This window comes from Oncorhynchus nerka, linkage group LG5 (assembly GCF_034236695.1).
Source record: "Oncorhynchus nerka isolate Pitt River linkage group LG5, Oner_Uvic_2.0, whole genome shotgun sequence".
Lineage (NCBI taxonomy): Eukaryota > Metazoa > Chordata > Actinopteri > Salmoniformes > Salmonidae > Oncorhynchus > Oncorhynchus nerka.
In genome coordinates, this window is record NC_088400.1 from 34,641,869 (window position 1) to 34,663,459 (window position 21,591).

At 44.3% G+C, this 21,591-nt stretch overlaps 2 protein-coding genes, 1 non-coding gene and 1 pseudogene across 4 annotated transcripts; 3 read left to right on the forward strand and 1 right to left on the reverse strand.

The window, feature by feature from the left end:
* Window positions 1-1,788: 1,788 nt before the first annotated feature.
* Window positions 1,789-9,155, forward strand: LOC115129151 (toll-like receptor 6; annotated as a pseudogene).
* trnap-ugg (transfer RNA proline (anticodon UGG)) lies at window positions 5,120-5,191 on the forward strand. Its single transcript has one exon. It is a non-coding gene; the product is annotated as a tRNA-Pro (tRNA).
* On the reverse strand, window positions 8,505-14,386 carry ints10 (integrator complex subunit 10). 2 transcript variants are annotated; one of them, XM_029659620.1, is made up of 18 exons: window positions 14,087-14,386; window positions 13,833-13,900; window positions 13,642-13,745; window positions 13,409-13,548; window positions 13,239-13,320; window positions 12,968-13,123; window positions 12,574-12,748; window positions 12,229-12,398; window positions 11,917-12,056; window positions 11,683-11,836; window positions 11,490-11,572; window positions 11,218-11,370; window positions 11,016-11,124; window positions 10,854-10,933; window positions 10,579-10,741; window positions 10,315-10,408; window positions 9,890-9,958; window positions 8,505-9,342 (listed from the first exon to the last, which is right to left on the reverse strand). In XM_029659620.1, exons 1-18 carry the CDS (start codon window positions 14,213-14,215, stop codon window positions 9,186-9,188), a joined length of 2,226 nt encoding a protein of 741 aa, XP_029515480.1. In that variant the 5' UTR covers window positions 14,216-14,386; the 3' UTR covers window positions 8,505-9,185. The 2 variants fall into 2 exon arrangements, with proteins under 2 accessions (XP_029515480.1, XP_029515481.1); XM_029659621.2 differs by lacking the exon at window positions 9,890-9,958 and having other exon boundaries at window positions 14,087-14,381.
* A 540-nt stretch (window positions 14,387-14,926) lies between these two features.
* Window positions 14,927-20,851, forward strand: LOC115129365 (mitochondrial nicotinamide adenine dinucleotide transporter SLC25A51-like). The gene is made up of 2 exons (XM_029659622.2): window positions 14,927-15,068; window positions 18,143-20,851. Exon 2 carries the CDS (start codon window positions 18,232-18,234, stop codon window positions 19,153-19,155), a length of 924 nt encoding a protein of 307 aa, XP_029515482.1. The 5' UTR covers window positions 14,927-15,068; window positions 18,143-18,231; the 3' UTR covers window positions 19,156-20,851.
* Window positions 20,852-21,591: the final 740 nt, after the last annotated feature.

The window sequence follows — 21,591 nt, forward strand, 5'->3', positions numbered from 1 at the left end:
GACATATAATCCATAGAATGGCTTTCAAACAATTTACCCTGGCAATTTGATTTACACTAGCAATGTCTGCCAGTCATGATTTGAATGGGAACTGCCATCTATGGATCATATTTCTATAGGTTGGTTACATCTGTCTGTTTGCCTTTTTCAAATTTCAAAATACAATCGCTGGAAAAACGTACCGTTTGGAAAGCAAATGCCTACTGCTGAAAAGAGAAGACGAATCTGTCTGCTGAAAAGAGAAGACTAATCTGTCTGCTGAAAAGAGAAGACTAATCTGTCTGCTGAAAAGAGAAGACTAATCTGTCTGCTGAAAAGAGAAGACTAATCTGTCTGCTGAAAAGAGAAGACTAACCTGTCTGCTGAAAAGAGAAGACTAATCTGTCTGCTGAAAAGAGAAGACGAATCTGTCTGCTGAAAAGAGAAGACTAACCTGTCTGCTGAAAAGAGAAGACTAACCTGTCTGCTGAAAAGAGAAGACTAATCTGTCTGCTGAAAAGAGAAGACGAATCTGTCTGCTGAAAAGAGAAGACTAATCTGTCTGCTGAAAAGAGAAGACTAATCTGTCTGCTGAAAAGAGAAGACTAATCTGTCTGCTGAAAAGAGAAGACTAACCTGTCTGCTGAAAAGAGAAGACTAATCTGTCTGCTGAAAAGAGAAGACGAATCTGTCTGCTGAAAAGAGAAGACTAACCTGTCTGCTGAAAAGAGAAGACTAACCTGTCTGCTGAAAAGAGAAGACTAACCTGTCTGCTGAAAAGAGAAGACTAATCTGTCTGCTGAAAAGAGAAGACGAATCTGTCTGCTGAAAAGAGAAGACTAACCTGTCTGCTGAAAAGAGAAGACTAACCTGTCTGCTGAAAAGAGAAGACTAATCTGTCTGCTGAAAAGAGAAGACGAATCTGTCTGCTGAAAAGAGAAGACGAATCTGTCTGCTGGAAGGAGAAGACTAATCTGTCTGCTGAACAGAGAAGACTAATCTGTCTGCTGAAAAGAGAAGACGAATCTGTCTGCTGAAAAGAGAAGACTAATCTGTCTGCTGAAAAGAGAAGACTAATCTGTCTGCTGGAAGGAAAATACTAATCTGTCTGCTGAAAGACAAAGACTAATCTGTCTGCTGAAATGAGAAGACTAATCTGTCTACTGAAAAGAGAAGGCTAATCTGTGTGCTGGAAAGAGAAGACTAATCTGTGTGCTGGAAAGAGAAGACTAATCTGTGTGCTGGAAAGAGAGGACCTGAAAGGGGAAGACTAATCTGTGTGCTGAAAAGAGAAGACTAATCTGTGTGCTGAAAAGAGAAGATTAATCTGCTGAACCAATAGAAGAAAACAAATCTCAACAACTCCCATTTTCTTTGTGAACAGCAATACTGTTTTTCAAAGTAGCTCATCTTGAGATATGTAAATAGTTTTTCCCATGTTTAATGACCTGAAATAAAAGATCCCAGAAATGTTCCATATGCACAAAAAGCTTATTTTTCTCAAATGTTGTGCACAAATTTGTTTACATCCCTGTTAGTGAGCATTTCTCCTAGACTAAAATAATCCATCCACCTGACAGGTGTGGCATATCAAAAAGCTGATTAAACAGTATTATCATTACACAGGTGCACCTTGCGCTGGGGACAATAAAGGGCCACTCTAAAATGCCACAGATGTCGCAAGTTTTGAGGGAGTGTGCAATTGACATGCTGACTTCAGGAATGTCCACCAGAGCTGTTACCAGAGAATTTAATGTTAATTTCAATACCATAAGCCACTTCCAACTTAATTTTAGAAAATGTGTCAATATGTCCAACCGGCCTCACAACCGCAGACCATGTGTAACCACGCCAACTCAGGACCTCCACATCCAGCTTCTTCACCTGCGGGATCGTCTGAGACCAGCCACCCAGACAGCTGATGAAACTGAGGAATATTTCTGTCTGTAATAAAGCCCTTTTGTGAGGAAAAACACATTCTGATTGGCTGAGCCTGGCTCCCCAGTGGGTGGACCCATGGCTGCGCCCCTGCCCAGTAATTTGAAATACATAGATTAGGGCCTAATGAATTCATTTCAATTGACTGATTTCCTTATGTGAACTTTAACTCAGTAAAATCGTTGAAATTGCTGCATATTGCGTTTATATTTTTGTTCAGTATGTATATTCAGTATGTATATAAACCCCAAACAGCATTGTTTGCTGTTTGGGGTTTTAGGCTGGGATTCTGTACAGCACTTTGAGATGTCAGCTGATGTACGAAGGGCTATATAAATAAATGTGATTTGATTTGATTTGATTTGATTAATATTCTACAATCTGTTTGTTGCTTTATTGGCCTGGGCAATTGTTTGTTAAAATTCAAAACCAGATTAATCTCAGAGTGGCCACTCGATTCAGTCATTCGTGTGGTATTAAAAAATATTAAGCTGTCTTTTACTGTGTAAATGACTAGAATTGCATGAAATGCATTCTTAAAAATACATTGTTTTTTGGGACCCTGCTAACAAATGTTCCCCGTTTGTAGAAATCCTAAAAACGCCTCTGCTCAACTGTAGTCACATGACAGACGTTATTATGGCTTTATTATAAAGGGGCTTTAACTTCAACAGTACGTTTACCACACATCCAATTGCAGCTGGGTTCACGGATTTGTTTTCAGAAAATGATAGTGTGCCGTGAAATTAAAATTAAAAATGTACAAGCAACCGAAAAAAGTGTCTCTTCGGCGCCTCAAATGTATTGAGCTGCTGTAGACTTACGAGCTGTGTTTGGCAGATATGAGTGATTTACATTGGAGGTGCCAAATAGGATTTTTTGCTTGTAAATGTTGACCTTTTATGAAAGTACATACCGGCCATAACTGGAGTAAATGAAGATAGTTGCTCAGCGAAACTCCATATTTGGTGAGTAACGAACGTATTTTGACATTATTTACATATGTGGTTACGGTCATGGAACCAATTGGGTACTCGGGGGGGGACCGTTAATGCAGTAAACAATGGGTTACTCAAGGGGGGGGGCGTTCCTGTAGATGCATGAATGCCCATATGTGCGGGCTGCAGTTGCACACTATTGCCTGGACGGGTCTAAAATGATTTGCTAAGGTTATCAAACAGGAGATCAGTGATGATATATGGTGAGTAGGGGAAGTTAGGCCGAAGCAATCAGTCACCATTGACGACATTACAACTGCTGAATGTGGGATGAAAATATATACAGTTTTGGACCATTCCTCTTTACAAAACTGATTCAGTTCAGCAATATTCTTTGGATGTCTGGTGTGAACCGCTCTCTTGAGGTCATGCCACAGCATCTCAATCGGGTTGAGGTCAGGACTGACTAGGCCACTCCAGAAGGCGTATTTTCTTCTGTTGAAGCCATTCTGTTGTTGATTTACTTCTGTGTTTTGGGTCGTTGTCCTGTTGCACCACCCAACTTCTGTTGAGCTTCAATTGGCGCACAGATAGCCTAACATTCTCCTGCAACATGTTTTGATAAATGAATTACCAAGTTTTTCTGTCAATGATAGCAAGCTGTCCAGGCCCTGAGGCAGCAAAGCAGCCCCAAACCATGATGCTCCCTTCACCATACTTTACAGTTGGTTTGAGGTTTTGATGTTGGTGTGCTGTGCCTTTTTTCTCTCCACACATAGTGTTGTGTGTTCCTTCCAAACAATTCAACTTTAGTTTCATCTGTCCACAGAATATTTTGGACAGTAGCACTGTGGAACATCCAGATGCTCTTTTGCGAACTTCAGATGTGCAGCAATGGGTTTTTTTTGGACAGCAGTGGCTTCTTCCATAGTGTTCTCCCATGAACACCATTCTTATTTAGTGTTTTAGGTATCGTAGACTCGTCAACAGAGATGTTAGCATGTTCCAGACATTTCTGTAAGTCCTTAGCTGACACTCTAGCATTCTTCTTAACCTCATTGAGCATTATGCGCTGTGCTCTTGCAGTCATCTTTGCAGGACGGCCACTCCTAGGGAGATTAGCAACAGTGCTGAACTTTCTCCATTTATAGACACTTTGTCTTACCGTGGACGAATGAACATCAAGGCTTTTAGGGATGTAACCCTTTCCAGCTTTATACAAGTCAACAATTCTTAATCTTGGGTCTTCTGAGATCTCTCTTGTTCTAGGCATGTGGTTCACAATACTTCTTCTGAATGTTTTGAGTGTTTTTATAGGGCAGGGCAGCTCTAACCAACATCTCCAACCTTGTCTCAATGATTGTACTCCAGGTAAGCTGACTCATGACTCCAATTAGCTTTTGGAGAAGTCTTAGCCTAAGGGTTCACATCATTTTCCCAACCTACACTGTGAATGTTTAAATGATGTATTCAATATAGACAAGAACAATACAATAATGTGTGTGTTATTAGTTTAAGCAGACTGTGTTTGTCTGTTGTTGTGACTTAGATGAAGATCAGATCTAATTTTATGACCAATTAATGCATAAATCCAGATAATTCCAAAGGGTTCACATACCTTTACTTGCCACTGTATATGACGGACTCCCACAGAGGCCCATATGCATGAATGCACACTCTCGGAGGTGCATATTCATGTCCATGCCTCAAAGGCGGTGTACCAGTGAACGCTGCCATGAGAACAGCACACTATAGATGGGTTGGTTGTTTAGCAACAAAACCGACGCATGCACAACTACGGGGCAAAACAGATGTGGTTGGCCTAGATTGTTAACAGGTAAACTATATTTTGTCTCCAATGTTTATTGAAAACAGAAATACATTTGCACATAAGCACTTGTCTCTCAAATACATCGTTACAGTTGTTGGTTTTCTATATTGCGAATTTCTGCAATATAAGCATTGACATGAAATCAGTCCAAACAAGACATTGTGTCAAGACCAAGATGAAACTAGGCATTTACGATTACCCACATAGACATTTCTTGTCATCGTTGGTAGCTATCTGGCCATCCAGAAACAAACTTCTCCCTTCTACCCCATTGAGCATATGCATCGTTTTCGTGAGCTGTCAGCTAACGTCTATAAAGTCAGAGTGAAGTGGGAGTGTTTAAAAGTGCACTTAACTTGGCATGAGGCCATACATTCCTTGTCGACACGTAATAGGTTGGTTTTATAAAATGGTCCCTTAGAATAACCTGTAAGGCTCGTTGGTCTAGGGGTATGATTCTCGCTTTGGGTGCGAGAGGTCCCGGGTTCAAATCCCGGACGAGCCCGATTTTTAAAACGTTTGTGTTTTTGTCGTTATATCCTCCATGTTCATAAAAGGTGTTCTCTTAATTTATCTTTTTAATCAATAAAAATCAACGACTTAAATCTACTTAATATCTTTATACTGAAGCCATACATTGAGTAATATATTATTATAGCCTCTAGTCGATGCCAAATCCACAGACGTGGCAAAATCTCAACTTCATTGCCTGTCAAACTCTATCTCTGCCCATCAGTGTGAATTAAATGGAAGAAATTAGAAATATGTGTGTAAAGGAGGAACATGTTTCCTGCACATTTGAATGGCATGGTTTCAAGTGTCTGTTTCCCTCTGCTCAACATTTACTGTAAGCCAGAGAGGAAGTGTTAAACATGAGACTGATAAGGTAATAAATAGTATGAGTGTGAAAGCAACACAATAGCAAAGGCAGAGAAAAGTGAGATAAAGCTAAAAGGAATGAGAGAGACAGACTGACTGAATATCATTTCAACAACAAAAAACACCTCTTGAAAAGACAGTGGACAGGTCAGTCTTTCCTTTTTTTTCTGTGTGCGTGTGTGTGTGTGTACATGTACCACAAGTACTGTATAATAGACCAAAAAAGCTGAAGAGTCTATTCAAGAGTCTAGTAAAAAAAAAAACACAAGGAAGCTTTTTTTTCCGCCCACCTGAGCACTTCAGACATGGCTATCCACATCTGTCTTTTAGTGACACCCCACAAAGAGACACATTCGAGAGGGGGTGGTTACCTTTTTCTTCTCCCTGGAAGCCCTCTGTCATTTCTTCATCAACGTGCCTGTGGAGCACCTGCCGATGACTGAGACGTCCATCATACACATGACCTGCCCCAGGTTGCCCAGCGGGATACTGCAGCTAGACTTCTCAGACTGCACCCTGACTGATACGGTGTCCTCCAGAGTAGAACTGCAAATCGCTGTGGAGTGTACAACCCTGAATAAAAAGTGGACATCCTGGTTCTAAGAGGGAACAACCTCAAGAACCTTCCAATCCTGAGCAAGTGTTCAGCACATGAGCTCTCTGCGTCACCTGGACCTCAGCCTCAACTCGTTGGTTTACAGCAGCCAGGAATTCCACTGGCTGTCCACCTGAACCTATCCTCCAATGGGCTGAGCGAATTGGTATTGAGCTGAATGCCGGACAGCACCCCCACCCTGGACCTCCAGAACAACCAGATCTCCAATGTACCAGAGGCCCTGCTGGCCCTAGACTCTCTCCTTGCTCTGTACCTGAGTACCAATCGGCTGAGGAATCTCCCGGTGTGCGCTGGATTCCCACACCTTAAGTATCTCCTGCTCACGGAGAACTCCCTCCATGCCCCGTCTTTGACCGGTCTAGGGGCCTGCCCTGTTCTACGGGTTCTAAACGCCAGCAGAAACCCCTTCCCTGAGAGGATTCAGGGATCTGGGTACTTTTGGGACTGGGCTGGGCAGCGGACACACAGGAATCCAACTTCTCCACTGGCCACGAGCCTACCACTGCAGCTACCCCGAAGTCTGAGGAACTTCACACACCAGAGGGCTTCCAGATCCAGGAGATATCCTGCAACGTCGGCCTGCTGGCAACGGCCATCTGGTGCCCAGCGGTCACGGTTATCATTGTTATGGCGACTCTGTGCCACCACCTGGACGTTCCGTGGTACCTGAGTATGATCTGGCAGTGGACCCAAGCCAAGCACCATTCCAGGACCCAGCAGGTCCGGCCCCAGGACCTGCAGGGGGTGTTGTTCCACTCCTTCATGTCCTACAGCCAGCATAATGAAGACTGGGTCAAGGGGAGTGGTGTAAAATACTTATGTAAAAATACTTTAAAGTACCACTTAAGTAGTTTGAGGTATATGTTTATATTTTTGACAACTTTTACTTTTACTCCATACATTTTCCCTGACACCCGAAAGTACTCATTACATTTTGAATGCTTAGCAGGCCAGGAAAATGGTCAAATTCATGCACTTATGAAGAGAACACCTGGTCATCCCTACTGCCTGACAGACTCAATCAATACAAAATGCATCTTTTGTAAATAATGTCTGAGTGTTGGAGTGTGCCCCTGACTACAAAACTAGAAAATGGTACTGTCTGCTTTTCCCCTTTACTCCTACCTACATGTACATATTACCTCAACTATCTCGACTAACCTGTACCCCCTGATGCCGTACCGGTACCCCTGTATATACTGTAGCCTTATTATTTTATTGTTACTTTTTAAAACTTTAGTTAATTCAGTCAATATTTTCTTAACTCTATAATTCTTAAAACTGCATTGTTGGTTAAGGGCTTGTAAGTAAGCATTTCATGGTAAGGTCTGTTGTATTCGGCGCATGTGACAAATACATATGTTTTGATTAATAAAGGGAATTTTAAATGATTTATGCTTTTACTTTTGATACTTAAGTATATTTAAAACCAAATACTTTTAGACTTTTACTCAAGTAGAATTGTACTGGCTGACTATCACTTTTATTTGAGTAACTTTCTATTGAGGTATCTATACTTTAACTCAAGTGTGACAATTGGGTCCTTTTTCCACAACTGGTCAAGGGCCCGCTCTTGCTAACCTGGAGAACTCCGGGCAAGGGGGCTCGACATCTATCGCCATGAGAGGGACTTCGTCCCAGGGAAGACGATCCTGGAGAGCTCCGGGCAAGGGGGCTCGACATCTATCGCCATGAGAGGGACTTCGTCCCAGGGAAGACGATCCTGGAGAACTCCGGGCAAGGGGGCTCGACATCTATCGCCATGAGAGGGACTTCGTCCCAGGGAAGACGATCCTGGAGAACTCCGGGCAAGGGGGCTCGACATCTATCGCCATGAGAGGGACTTCGTCCCAGGGAAGACGATCCTGGAGAACTCCGGGCAAGGGGGCTCGACATCTATCGCCATGAGAGGGACTTCGTCCCAGGGAAGACGATCCTGGAGAACTCCGGGCAAGGGGGCTCGACATCTATCGCCATGAGAGGGACTTCGTCCCAGGGAAGACGATCCTGGAGAACATCATCCAATGTGTGGAGAGGAGCCGGCGATGTGTTCATCCTCTCTGGACACTTCGTCCGGAGCGAGTGGTGCTACTACGAGCGGTACTTTGCCAGCCATCAGCGGCTGTCCTGTGGGTTTGACAGTGATATCCTGGTGCTACTGGAGCCTCTGACTCAGTACATGATCCCTTCCAAGTACTACCAACGAAGGCTATGATGGGCAGGCACACCTACCTGGAGTGGCCCCAGGACAGGGGCAAGCACAGGCTGCTCTGGGCCACCCTCAGGGCTGCACTGCAGTGGTGGAGAAATCAAGAAAGAACTGTTGTTTCCAACCAGTCAGGTTTAATGGAGAATTCATATAAACTAACATCTATTTTACTACAGCTTTATAAAAAAGAAAAACAATCAAACGTTATCTAACAATATCAAGCTCACGTTTGTCAACTTTCCAACAATCTCACAATGATTTGGAACCTCAATTTTTTTTTTAATCAGCTTCACAAAATGATCCAACTAGGCAAAGTAAACAAAATGTATCAAGATAGTCAATGAAAGACACAATAGACAGCAAATACAGACACACTATACACCACCAATACCTGTTTAGTATCCTCAGAAACAGTATGCTCCCCAAGTACAGAACCTTCTCTGAAAGTACATCCTCTGAAAGTAGCCATCTAAGTTTAAGGCAAGCACAAAAAGTGTCCAATATTGTACCCTCATGAAAATAGCACCATAAATAAAACCTTGAAAGAGGAAAACAATGAATTTGCCTCTTTCTAATTATGTGTGTTATTTGGTCATAGAGGCTGTTCAGGGGTCAGAAGTTCATTTGTCAGGTCTGATGGAAGACGACGATGGTCTTCTGGGCACACAAGCTGCAAGGAAGACCAGGCTTTCACTGTGGACATTAGACCCATAAGCCTGGGCTCCTGGTCTCAACAGGTTCAAAAGTCAGATGTCCGAGGTTTAAAGGTGAAGGGGTCAGAGGTTAGGTGTCAGATCAGGGCAGGGACTGGATGATGATGATCTTCTCGTTGACACAGAAGCGGTGGAGGACAGTGTACAGGTTCTCCCCGCAGCGTGACACCTGTCTCTCCATGGCCAGACGGAAGTCCTCCTTCACCCCTTTAGTGATGCCACGCGTCACCGTGTGGTGCCTACAGGGCAGAGGAAGCCAGACAATGGGTGTGAGAAAGAAACCATTTCTAGCATTTTCATAGAAAAACACATGTTCATAGTTTTAGAAATCAGACATTTGATAACGTTCATTTTTCTCCAAACCTCTACAGTAACAGTTGAAAACAGCAATTTATCAACGATAAAACATAAAATGACACAACATCAAGGAAACAACATGTTTCCCCAAATACAGTATTCATAGTTTTGTGATGGAATGAGAGTATAGGGTATCTACCGACCAGGCAAAATTTAGACGGGGAAGATTCAACAACATCAAAAACAGTAACACATAGTCAAACGTGAATGTTCACAAATGCAATGACAACTACAGATATGAAAAATACAACCAAAATTGACTTTAAAAACGTCAGTAACGACCACATAAACGGATGCAATGGTTCAAACGCCTTCTCAAAAATAAAACACGACAAGGACTCGATGAAAACGACAGACCGAAAACCAAAATGAGGTTTGGGGCAGAGGGATGGAGAGAGTGTTTGGGGTAGGGGTGGTGGGCAGGGGTACCTGTCGGTCGTCTGCACCCCAGGTAGCAGCAGGGTGTTTAACTCCCCACCCAGGGCGGGACTAGGGTTCCTGAGGACAGTAAACACCAACATTCATCAACTCACGCTCCGGGTTAGAAGTTGCCCTTAAGCACAAATCTAGGATCAGCTTACCCTCTAAAAATCTTTACGTTTAACATTAAGAGGAAGCTTGAAACTGATCATAGATCAGTGTCTAGAGGCAACCTCATTCTACTCCTCAACTCGCACTGAGAGTGGTTGCATTCAAACAACCTAAACAACTTTTTTCCCGACCTTAGATAGACAGCGCTTTGTACCTCTAACCCTTTCTCAACATAACGCCTGACAGCTGAGCTGCTATTCGCTACATCTATGTGAGCATGACTGCATACAATACATAAGCATCTGCCAGTGGGAGGGGCTTACTTGATTAACATTCCCTGATTGGGCAGTAGTTCCAGCTGGACCCGCCCCCCCTCCGTAGTGCGCAGGTATGCAAACTCCTCCAGCATATCAATATCTGAACGAGTTAAAGTCAAACAACACAGAGACAAAAAGCTAAAAAGTGTCTGCAATCCCCAGTGGTTCTCATATCTGCTCAACCAACTCGTTAGTCTTGGATTGTTTTAGATATATATAAAAAAAGATATATATATATATTGTTTTAGCTATACTGTCTGATAAGGATACTGGTGACGTAGTTGAAGAAGTTCTCATACTGGAAGCTGCCCTGCTGACAGATCTTATCAATGGCTTTCAGGAACAGAGACTCGCCCTGTGGCCAATCGTGTTGCAGGAGCACCACCACGTGACCCAAGGAGAGGTCGTCTCGGCTGTCCGTGAAGGCACGAAGCTGATGAAAATTAAAAATAGGTTATTTGAGTTTAAGGGGAATGTAAAACCTGCAGACCCTTATCAACATAGTTCTGTGTTTAGACTTATTTGTAAGGGCAGTGTTGAGGTACCTTGAAACAGGCGAACATCAGCTGAAGACAGAATGGCAGAATCGTTTTACTCGTACAGGGCAGCAGCCTCAGATCATTGCCTAGCAACAAAAACACACCGCATTGTAAGCATGGACATAAAACAAAGACATTTGAAGATATCTCACACACAGTGAACCTTACCTTTTCTGGGCTTGTTTCTGGCTTTGCCCGATTCGTCAGTGTTCTTGACTGGATCCTGGTTTTGGGGTACCAGCCCACCAACTACATCAAGTAACTTTTCACACGCCATCTGATACAGACGGAGACACAGAAAAACAGTGACGCAATCTCTCTCTGGTTGTATGCATGTTTCTGGATGAGCTCTCTGTATGTGCATACCCACCCTGTACTCTCCCAGTGCGTAGTGGCAGGAGGCCTGCTGTATAAGGGTCCTGTGGTGCTCCAGGTTACCCTGTCCTGGGGAGCTCTGTCCAGGCTGAGGCTGCTGAAACCCAGACATCTGGAGTAGGCTGGACAAGGCCTTACGGTAATGACCCTGGGGGAGAGGACACACACACTGGCATTGAACACAAATCCGTGGACATACACAGACAAACATGTACATACAAAACACCGATGAACTCCTAACGAACAATGATCATTATTTATGTTTACCTGGTATATGATCATATCTGTGAAGAATATTCTGAACCACAGCCAGTTGTCTGTCTTCCAGGAGGAACAGATCTTGTTGAATTCTGGAGAATGGGTGTGAAAATATTTCATCAGAACAACAAACATTTGCTTAGACAGGACATGCATTTAGAGCACGCAGTTGGGAGCTGGGGGCTGTATTTGGAGGGCTTACCGGTCCCCAGGCTGTCGTGGGACTGGAGGAGATCCCAGCTCTCCCTGGCCAAACGGAAGCTCTCCAGAGTCTCTGCCCACCCGGGCATCTCTGTTTTGTTGACCATGATGTTCCGGCCACGCCCCTTCCCCAGGCCCTCGTCATCATCTGAGCTCTGAAGAAACACCCAAATACATGCATGAGCATGTACACACACACACACAGTCCACAAAGGCTTCCCATCTATCCTCTCACCATGGTCTTCTCGCGGCCGTCGGCCAGTTTGCGTTTCTTGTGAGCGTGTTTCCCTGCTCCTCTCTCCAGTTCTACCTCACTGTACACTGAGCTCAGGTCCTCCAGCAGTATCCACGACCCAGAGGCCAACGCATTCACACCTGCAACACACACAAATGAATACACAGACGCAACATACAAACAACCTCACTGTAAACTAAGGAGAGAGCCTCAAACAGAATCTCCACAAGACCAACGCTCAAAGGACAAAATTGACATTTTCACAGTCATGTGAATACAAATACATATGAACACACAGGGGGAGAGACTGACCGTGAAACAGAGCAGGCTGTACAGCTGAGACGTAGAGGTAGGCACTGCGGAAGAGGACCAGCGAGGCACAGATGACCACCTGACTGCAGCACCGTGACCTGGTCTCTCCCTCTAGACTGGGCAGGTAGCAACACAGCTCCTTAACCCACTGCAGCATCTCCACGTAGCCCCTACAAAACACACACGTAAACAGTGATGCACACACTTTAACACCCAGCATTATCCTGCAAAACAAACACATGCATAGAGTATGTATAGGCTAACCACTCACACTCATAAGTAAACACACACACACACATTCACTTCAGTTACACACACATACTGGGAGATCATCTGTGCTCCTACCTCTGTCCCTTGTCCCCCTGCCACTCGCAACGAGCCCCCACCACTGCCAGGATATCCAGCAGTCTCTCCCAGGGCTCAGCCACCAACGACGACTTCTCCGACAGCCCCTCAATCACATAGCGCTGGGACCCCCGAGACACACTGGGAGACTTCAGCCCACCACCCTCCTGAGAGCCTGAGAGAAGGGAGAAGATGAGTACAGGGCAACGTCATTGGACCGTGAAACACGTGAAAATGGAAAGTGTAAGCAAACGTGCAGAAAGAAAAGAGGGAGAAATTGAGGACAAAAATCATAAAACTAGCTGATGGCATGCAAGTAGTAGCAATGTGGAGGTGGCATGCAATGAGAAATAAATGAGATCAAATGCAGATATTATAAATAGTACTCAGCTACCGTTTAGGGCTTTGCCCTGCAGCTGTCCGTCAGCAGACGGGCCCCGCGTGACATAACCGATGTAGAACTCTGCTGCTTTCAGCATGTACTTCAGCAGCAGACTGGCAGGCAGACGCATGTCCACGTTGTTTATGATCAACGGGAGAACGTCACACACTGTGAGAGAGGAAGAAAAGTAACATAGAATGCATATATAGTTACTTTACATTTGTCATCTTTTGAGGTCCAAATGTTCTAGGTTTCGATCATCTGATTCAGAGAAATCTCTCACCAAACAGCTTCCTGAAACAGTTGACAGGTGTCTCCAGTTTTTCAGCCGTCTCCGCCTCCAATAGGGAATCTCCCAAATTGACCTTGAATGCGAGTGCAAACAAAGCAACAGATAAATGATTCTGTGTTATTGAACATGGTTTTGAAGGTCAGAGGTGAGAGGTTACGTACCCCATGTTGGACCACAGACTCTGGGAAGCGCCTGAGCAGTAACAGAAGCATCTCAGCCTTCTCCAGGGTGTTGAAGCATTGTTCTGTGGCCTTCAGCAGCACCTCACACTGCACTGGTCCGGGCAGGGTTTCAAACAGACCTACAGTGAACATACACAATACAGTGTTTACACTTCTAACATTTCACCCAATCAGGAAAGATCTCATGTAGATCTAACACACACAGTCCTCACCTCGTAGGAACTGAGCCTGTTTGTCCTGACAGTCGCTCCGCAGGGCAGCTGTGATGACAGTAATCTCCCGCCACACAACAGGCTGATCAGGGAAATTGATGAACCTGAAGGACACAGCACACATAACAGCAGTTACACCAGCCATCAACAGTACTGTGTGCAGAAGTAGCGAGATAAGAACTTTCACTCACATATCATACAGCAGTCTGCCCGCAGAAGCAGTCTTCTCTGCATTTCTCTCAATGGTGTACATCTCGTGCTGTCAAGACAAGAGACCAATCAATGTGACATTCCATTCCAGCCTTTATGCTACAAAGCCAAGGACCAGACCTCTTGACAGAGACTAGCTTGACTACTACATGTGTTCCAAATAGCTCGTTAGTAATTTGTCAAATCCGAGTTTAGTCCGCTAGCGTTTCAATGTCATTTACTAGACGCAGCTTACCTGAATATTGAAGTCCGTGGGATAGAGGGTTCGAGCGGTTATCAGCCAAGCCTTGGCTGCACACGGGTCCTCGGACACTAGATCCCGAGCCCGTTTCACTAAAAACTCGCAGTCCTTTTGTGCTGACATATTTGCTTGTATTATTGAATTCCGTGAGGTACAGGGTTAGTGCGGTTATCAGACATAAACAAAACAAAATATGAATTTCCTATTGTTGAAACTGGGTTATTTGTTTATCGCTCCGCTCAATGGCAACCTTTTGATGACATCACGACTTGCAGTCGCAGATGTGATGTCATTAGGCTCGATGGATCGTATTTCCAGGTAAATGCTGCCACCTGGTGCAATAATGACAGAATATTGCACACATAAAATGAAGGGCGAATCTTAAGTAAAATGCTTTAATGCAAAATAAACATCATAAAAAGCACGAGGCTTTATTTAAATAATAATAATAATAATAATGTGACCTTTATTTAACTATCAAGTTAAGAACAAATTTGTATTTACAATTACGGCCTACCCCGGCCAAACCCGAATTACAGCCGGATGTGATGTGATACAGCCTGGATTCGAACCATGGACTGTAGTGACGCATCTTGCACTGAGATGCAGTGCCTAGACCGCTGCGCCACTCAATTCTAGTCACGGAGTTAACCCTCAACATATAATCCATTCGAGGTGCAAATGTTATTTTGTCAAATATACATTGTAAACCTGTTTCAAGAGAACCAACAGGAATAGCCTGAAACTTTCCACCAAAAACTGTGGTGGAAAATAAATTCAAACATGTTTTATTTGCGCATGCGCCGTAGGGAATGCCCGCTATCTGGATCGCTATTGGTTTTCCTTCCTGCCTGTTTCACCACAATCCCATCTGCGATCGACACAGCAGACTGTACGACCTAAAATAAGATATTTTCTGTGGTAAAATTACGGATTCTTCGTGGCAAGGCAAAAGGCAACGGCTGGAGTTAACGCGGCAAGTAAAGTTGGATACGAGGGACATAGTTTTTAAATATAGTATTATAATAAGCTTTTTCATTTTTATTTTTTTAACGTTTACCACCGACAGCTTGTGTGGTTTAAAATCAAGTCAAGTTGTCAGCTTTGACACAGTAGTGCAACATGCTAGCTAACGTTAACTAACTCGCTAGCACAAGGCCTGCAAACTGTAGCTAGCAGAGTCAAAAGGCTGTTAGTAACAATAGCTTGCTAATGAAATCTTGACTGTCAAGATTAGCCATGTCACTGGCAAGTAAAGGGCCCTCAAATTGATGTTAACTAGCTAACTGGCTTGTTAGTTTAGCGACACCCCTTTCACCTGGTTAACACAACCACAGTCATAATTATCGATAAACTCCTCCCATTTCCACAATTTCTCTACCGTTCTGAACCGGAAGACAAATTTAACAGACAGTTTTGTCCTGTGCTTTGGAGTTCGTAAACTAATTCAGAATAAATCAAGTTTGGATTGTGCAAGTGTGTAATCTTTGGAAATTATACATTATGATAGATTACAACTCAGATTTGCGCATGTCTTTCAACTTTGTGTGCATAATTTGAAAGTTGCGTTCCATAGCATATCCATGACAGCATTGGCAAGCAAATTGGGAGTTCCTAGAAGGCGTTACCCAAGATCCTTTAGCAAGAGTACAATGATCAGACCTGTTATTTACGGTGTCTGGATCAGACTCGGCAACCAGGTTCAGGACAGTTCATTTGTACAAGGTGACAACTTGACCTCTAATGACCCTTCAGTGACACTTCTATCACCCTCTGACCTACACTACATGACCAAATGTATGTGGACACCTGCTCATAAACATTTCATTGTTAAATCATGGGCATTAATATGAAGTTGTCCCCCCAACTCGCTTTGTGATAGATGTTGGAACATTGCTTTATTGGGACCTGCTAACAATCAGTTAAGAGCATTAGTGAGGTCGGGCACTGTTGGGTGGGTAGGTCAGCGTTCCAATTCATCCCAAAGTTCTTCCACATCGATCTTGACAAACATTTCTGTATGAAACTCGCTTTGTGCACTGGGGGCATTGTCATGCTGAAACAGGAAAGGGCCTTCCCCAGACTGTTGCCACAAAGTTGGAAGAACAGACTTGTCTAGAATGTTGTAGTGTATGCTGTAGTGTTAAGATTGCTGTTCTCTTCACTGAAACTAAGGGGCCTAGTCTGAACCAGGAAAAACAGCCCCAAACCATTATTCCTCCTACACCAAACTTTAGTTGGCACTATGCATTGGGGCAGGTTTTTATTTTTTTTATTTCACCTTTATTTAACCAGGTAGGCAAGTTGAGAACAAGTTCTCATTTACAATTGCGACCTGGCCAAGATAAAGCAAAGCAGTTCGACAGATACAACAACACAGAGTTACACATGGAGTAAAACAAACATACAGTCAATAATACAGTATAAACAAGTCTATATACAATGTGAGCAAGGTAGCGTTCTCTTGGCATCCGCCAAACCCAAATTTGTCCGTCGGACTGCTAGATGGTGAAGTGTGATTCATCGCTCCAGAGAACACTTTTTCATTGCTCCAGAGTCCAATGGTGGCGAGCTTTACACCACTCCAGCCGACGCTTGGCATTGTGATCCTATGCTCCTGACGAACAGTTCTTGTGCTGACGTTGCTTCCAGAGGCCGTTTGGAACTCGGTAGTGAGTGTTACAACCGTGGACAGACGATTTTTACGTGCTACAGCCCTCGGCGGTCCTGTTCTGTGAGCTTGCGTGGCCTGCCATTTCGCAGCTGAGCCGTTGTTGCTCCTAGACGTTTCCACTTCGCAGTGACAACAATTGCAGTTGACCGGGGCAGAAATTTGACGAACTGACTTGTTGGAAAGGTGGCATCCTATGACTGTGCCATGTTGAAAGTAACTGAGCTCATCAGTAAGGCCATTCTACTGCCAATGTTTGTCTATGGAGATTGCATGGCTTTGTGCTCAATGTTACACAACTGTCAGCAACAGGTGTGGCTGACATGGCCAAACCCACTAATTTGAAGGGGTGTCCTCATACTTTTGTGTATTTAGAGCATGCTCTGTGTGTAGGACCTTGTGTTTTCAAGACAACTGGCTGCATAACATCTAGGCAGATGTATAAATGATTTATATGTGTGTATATATACACGTCATTGATTTGAATTCCCCTTCTGATGACCAAATAGCACCTTTGTCTAAGAACCCTTGTACATTAGACCCAAGTGTTATGCAATAATTCTTATCACTGAGGTGTTAACGGTGGCAAACTTCAATAGAGGCAGCAGCACTTAACTGGATTGTGTTAGTTCGTGGTGCACTGGACTGCAATACCAAACCTGCTTACACAAGATCCTTCTTACATTGGCAACCTGGTCATTGTTTTGTAGAATATTCGTATCAACACCAGTCCTACCCAGGAGAGAATAACTGCCACCTCTCCAATGAAGCAACGGCAGTTGAAGGCCGAATGCGGTACTGCAGGCATTGTTGGTAGTGAAGGATATGCTTCTAATACACCAGATGTATGTCCTTGAACCTATTTATTTAAAATTTCACACAGAAGTTATAATTTAGTTGCTAATGGCAGCCTGCCGTATCCCGGTCGGCCTTCAACTTGAGTTACTCAATGGGGGGGGGGCTAGCCTGCAATGTCACTTCCTGGCGTAGCTCAAACTATGAATGTTATGTCTCCATGAGACGCCATCGTAACCGACTTAACTCAACATCGCATTGAAGCCAAATTTTCACATTGGAATGAATGGTGTCAAGTGATCGATGGCTTTATCCATTCATATATACAGTCATTGGTCCTACCGCAGTGCAGAACCTGATGCCTTCTGGATACAAGCCTCGTTGTCACACAATCCTTCTCCACTATGCATGAGGGAGTTTTGCAGACTGGTTGACCATCCATTTACAATGTTATTATAGCCATGGCATGTTTTGCTGAGATTAACAGGAAGCTTCCATTCACACAGTTTCAGCATCAATAGATAATATTGCATTTTAAATATGTGGATTTTCAATTTAAGAAATGTTTTTATTCCCTCCCACAGGTTGAAAATGATCCAAGAGGTCGTCTCCCCAGCGGTGATGTTTGTGGCGTAGGCTCAGGTTGTGTCTCACCTCCCATGGTGTTACCACCATGGACCCAGAGTCAGCCCGCACATCACAGCCCCATGGCTCCCTTGGTAAAAGTGGGGTCTCCCTGCTATCTGGCAGGGGTTTGGGGGCAGCTCTCACCCCTCGAGGGAAACACTATGCGTGTGGTTCCATAGCTGCCTTCACCAACATCATGGTGACATTCCCCATCCAGAAAGTTCTGTTCAGGCAGCAGCTGCACGGTGTGCGGGCCAGAGAGGCCGTCGGGCAGCTCCAACGGGACGGGATGAGGAACCTCTACAGGGGGCTGCTCCCTCCTCTTCTGCAGAAGACCACCACGGTAGCCATCATGTTCGGCCTGTACGAGGACTTTTCCCATGTCTTACTGGACCAGTTGTCCACAGGCAGCGGCATTCCTGAGCTAGTGACGCGGAGCTTCGCAGCTGCGCTGGCGGGCACGGCAGAGGCTGCCCTGATGCCGTTTGAGCGGGTGCAGACTCTCCTCCAGGACCACCGGCACCACGGCCGCTTCCACAACACGGCCCACACCTTCCGGACGCTCCTAAGAGAGTACGGTGTGAAGGAGTGCTACCGCGGCCTGGTGCCAGTCTTAATAAGAAACGGTCCCAGTAACATGCTGTTCTTCGGGCTCCGCGGGCCCATCAAGGAGCAGCTCCCTGAAGCCTCCAGCCGGACCGGCCACCTGGTCAATGACTTTGTGTGTGGAGGGGTGCTGGGGGCGGCGCTGGGGATCATGTTCTACCCGCTGAACGTGGTGAAGTCCCGTGCCCAGTCCCAAGTTGGGGGCGCGTTCCGGCCTTGTGGGGAGGTGTTAATGACGGTTTGGCGGGAGAGAGGCGGCAGCGTGGCCATGCTGTTCAGAGGGGCCCACCTCAACTACCACCGCTCTCTTCTCTCCTGGGGCATCATCAACGCCACATACGAGCTGCTGCTCAAAGTGTTCTGATACTGAACGGGGGATAGAAAGAGGGGGAGGTGTAGAAAGGGGGAGCGAGAGAAAAAATGCACGTAAGTGTTTGAGGGTGAGGATGAACGCAATTTTTGTTTTATTGGATCCCCATTAGCTGTTGCACAAGCAGCAGCTATTCTTCCTGGGGTCCGTATAGAACATCAATAGACAAGAAAAGCTCAAGGATAGAACTACATTAAAAAAAGGCACCTATAGCATTTATATCAATGCATACACACAAACTATCTCTGTCAAATAGGGGAGAGGCGAGGTGTTGCTCTATCTGTTTTTTTAATTGATGCTGTCTCTTGTGTTTGGCACTTGAAACTGATGTGCCCACTGCCCACCCAAAAAGGTCCAGATAGTTTATGTGGGGGGGGTAAGTGTCTACGGCAAGCAGAAGAGGACAGAGGGTATCTGAAAGGTGAAGTTTCTCTACTGACAATGGCCATCCGGTCAGTGTGAGATGAATTGCCGCTTATTTAAAGTCACAGTATCAAAGTGAGAGGTCTGGGTCCAACGAAAGCCTTCAATCTTTTTTAAATTTTTATAAATGTATCAATTGAAATGGATTTGACAAATTATTGACATTCTGTAAGTACCTTTCCCATTGTAGTCTGATGTGGTACCCAACAAAGTTTCAGAGGCAGTTTCACAGGGGGTAAGCCTTTTCAGTGACCAAGAGCACCTCTTAAAGAACTGTTCATTGTATTGACCAGTGTTTCTGTGTGCATTGGTTATTAGTCCCTTCAACCCCTGCTTTCCCTGCTCTGATTCTCTGACTGTGAGCTCTGCTATTTACCATGTCGGTCATCTTGGATTATGCACAGATTCGACCCTCTGTGGCGTATGACCCTGGCGGCGTGCGACCCTAGCGGTTTGCGGCGTGCGACCCTAGCGGCTTGCGGCGTACGACCCTGGCGGCTTGCGGCGTACGACCCTAACTGTGTTTGTCCTGTAGGTATAGCGCTCGCCAGCTTGTAGTCCTAAAACACGGAAATTAGTTACCTCTGGTTCGTTCAGCCATTCCTATAGGGAAAATGAATGGGGAATGAATATGGTTTGGGGATAAACGCCGAAAATAAGGTCAGCATTTTACACAGGCTTAGATGAACTTATATGTTGTGTTCTATGCAATAATATCAGTCAGTTAACAGGACCTTTATGAATTATGAAGACTGCTTTTTTTATTAAATAAATGCGTCAAAATTAACAAGTGACATTAGCTGATGAAGATTATCTTATAGAACAAAATTACAAATCTCCTAAGCCTGTGTATATCACAGACCTTTATCCAAAAACCCTACAAAAACTCCATTTTGCCATTGCCATGGTTCGTTGGACAAAGCCTGAGTTAGTGCCTACCAATATCCGTTGTTACTGTTGCTCTCTATAGTGCACTCTTTTACTTGAAAGATGATTGGAAAAAGCAGTAGCTTAGAAGCACAGGGGAACTGGACTAGGGAAGTGCTTCATTGTTATGGCATTGGATGACGTCAATCTAAGCGAATCTTGAAAATGTTTGTCAAATGTGTGTTTAATTAGCATATTCCTGAAGTGCTACTTGTAATGTTTGTCTGTCAAAGTGTTGACAAGTACCCATTAGTTTAAGTATAATTAAAATGTACTTGTAGTCCTTCATGAAATAGACTGAAAAAATAATAATAAAAAATTCACACCAACAATACAGGAACACACACGTTTTGCCTATCAATTTATACTTCCATCTCTCGATGTAATCCTTCATTTACACACTTGTTTCTCTCCATATGTATTTTTTCCCTTGCTCTCTCTTTCTCTCCATTCTTACTGCTGAACACTTGCGCACACCTCTCTGCCCACAACTCCTGTTGACATAATGGGCTCAAATTTTAAGCTTCAGTAGAGGCAGTCGCCATGCAGCAGCCCACACTGAGTATGACAGGCCAGAATAGGGAAGGCATGCTGCTAGGGGATTGAGACTGGGCTAGAAAGAGAGCACTGGAGGAGTGTGTGAGAACTAGTATGAGGGAGACTGAATGCAGGTGAAAATGAGAAAAGGGATAGGGAGTAGTGTTGTGGCACAGAAAGTGAAATCTGCCATTTACTTTGACCCCCCTCGCCGTCTATATGCCTTCTGTATTTTCAACAACAATTCTATGCGCTGAATAAGATCAGTACAGTTTTCTAGCTTTGAAGGTACAAGTATGTTTTACTGAGTGTCACAGAAAAACTCATTAGGCTATTACATAAAACATTTCCAAAATAATTGCAGATCTGTTGTTGGTCACAGATTTTCAATTAATGTGCTGCTAACCAAGCCTGGTTAGCAGCACATTATGTCTGAAAGACTGATGACTGAAAGAGAAAGCATACTCTTTTTTTGGTCAATTTGTGAATAATCTGTCATTTTTTTCCCCAATCAAAAACAAGTCATGACGTTCAATCATATTG

Coding starts and splice junctions, on each gene's coding strand:
- ints10 (XM_029659620.1), bottom strand. CDS start 14,215: ATGTCAGCACAAAAGGACTGCGAGTTTTTAGTGAAACGGGCTCGGGAT. Junction 12,057..12,228: donor ACAGCCTGCTCTGTTTCACG/GTCAGTCTCTCC, acceptor TGTGTGTTGCAG/GTGTGAATGCGTTGGCCTCT. Junction 10,742..10,853: donor TGATGTTCGCCTGTTTCAAG/GTACCTCAACAC, acceptor AATTTTCATCAG/CTTCGTGCCTTCACGGACAG.
- LOC115129365 (XM_029659622.2), top strand. CDS start 18,232: ATGGACCCAGAGTCAGCCCGCACATCACAGCCCCATGGCTCCCTTGGT.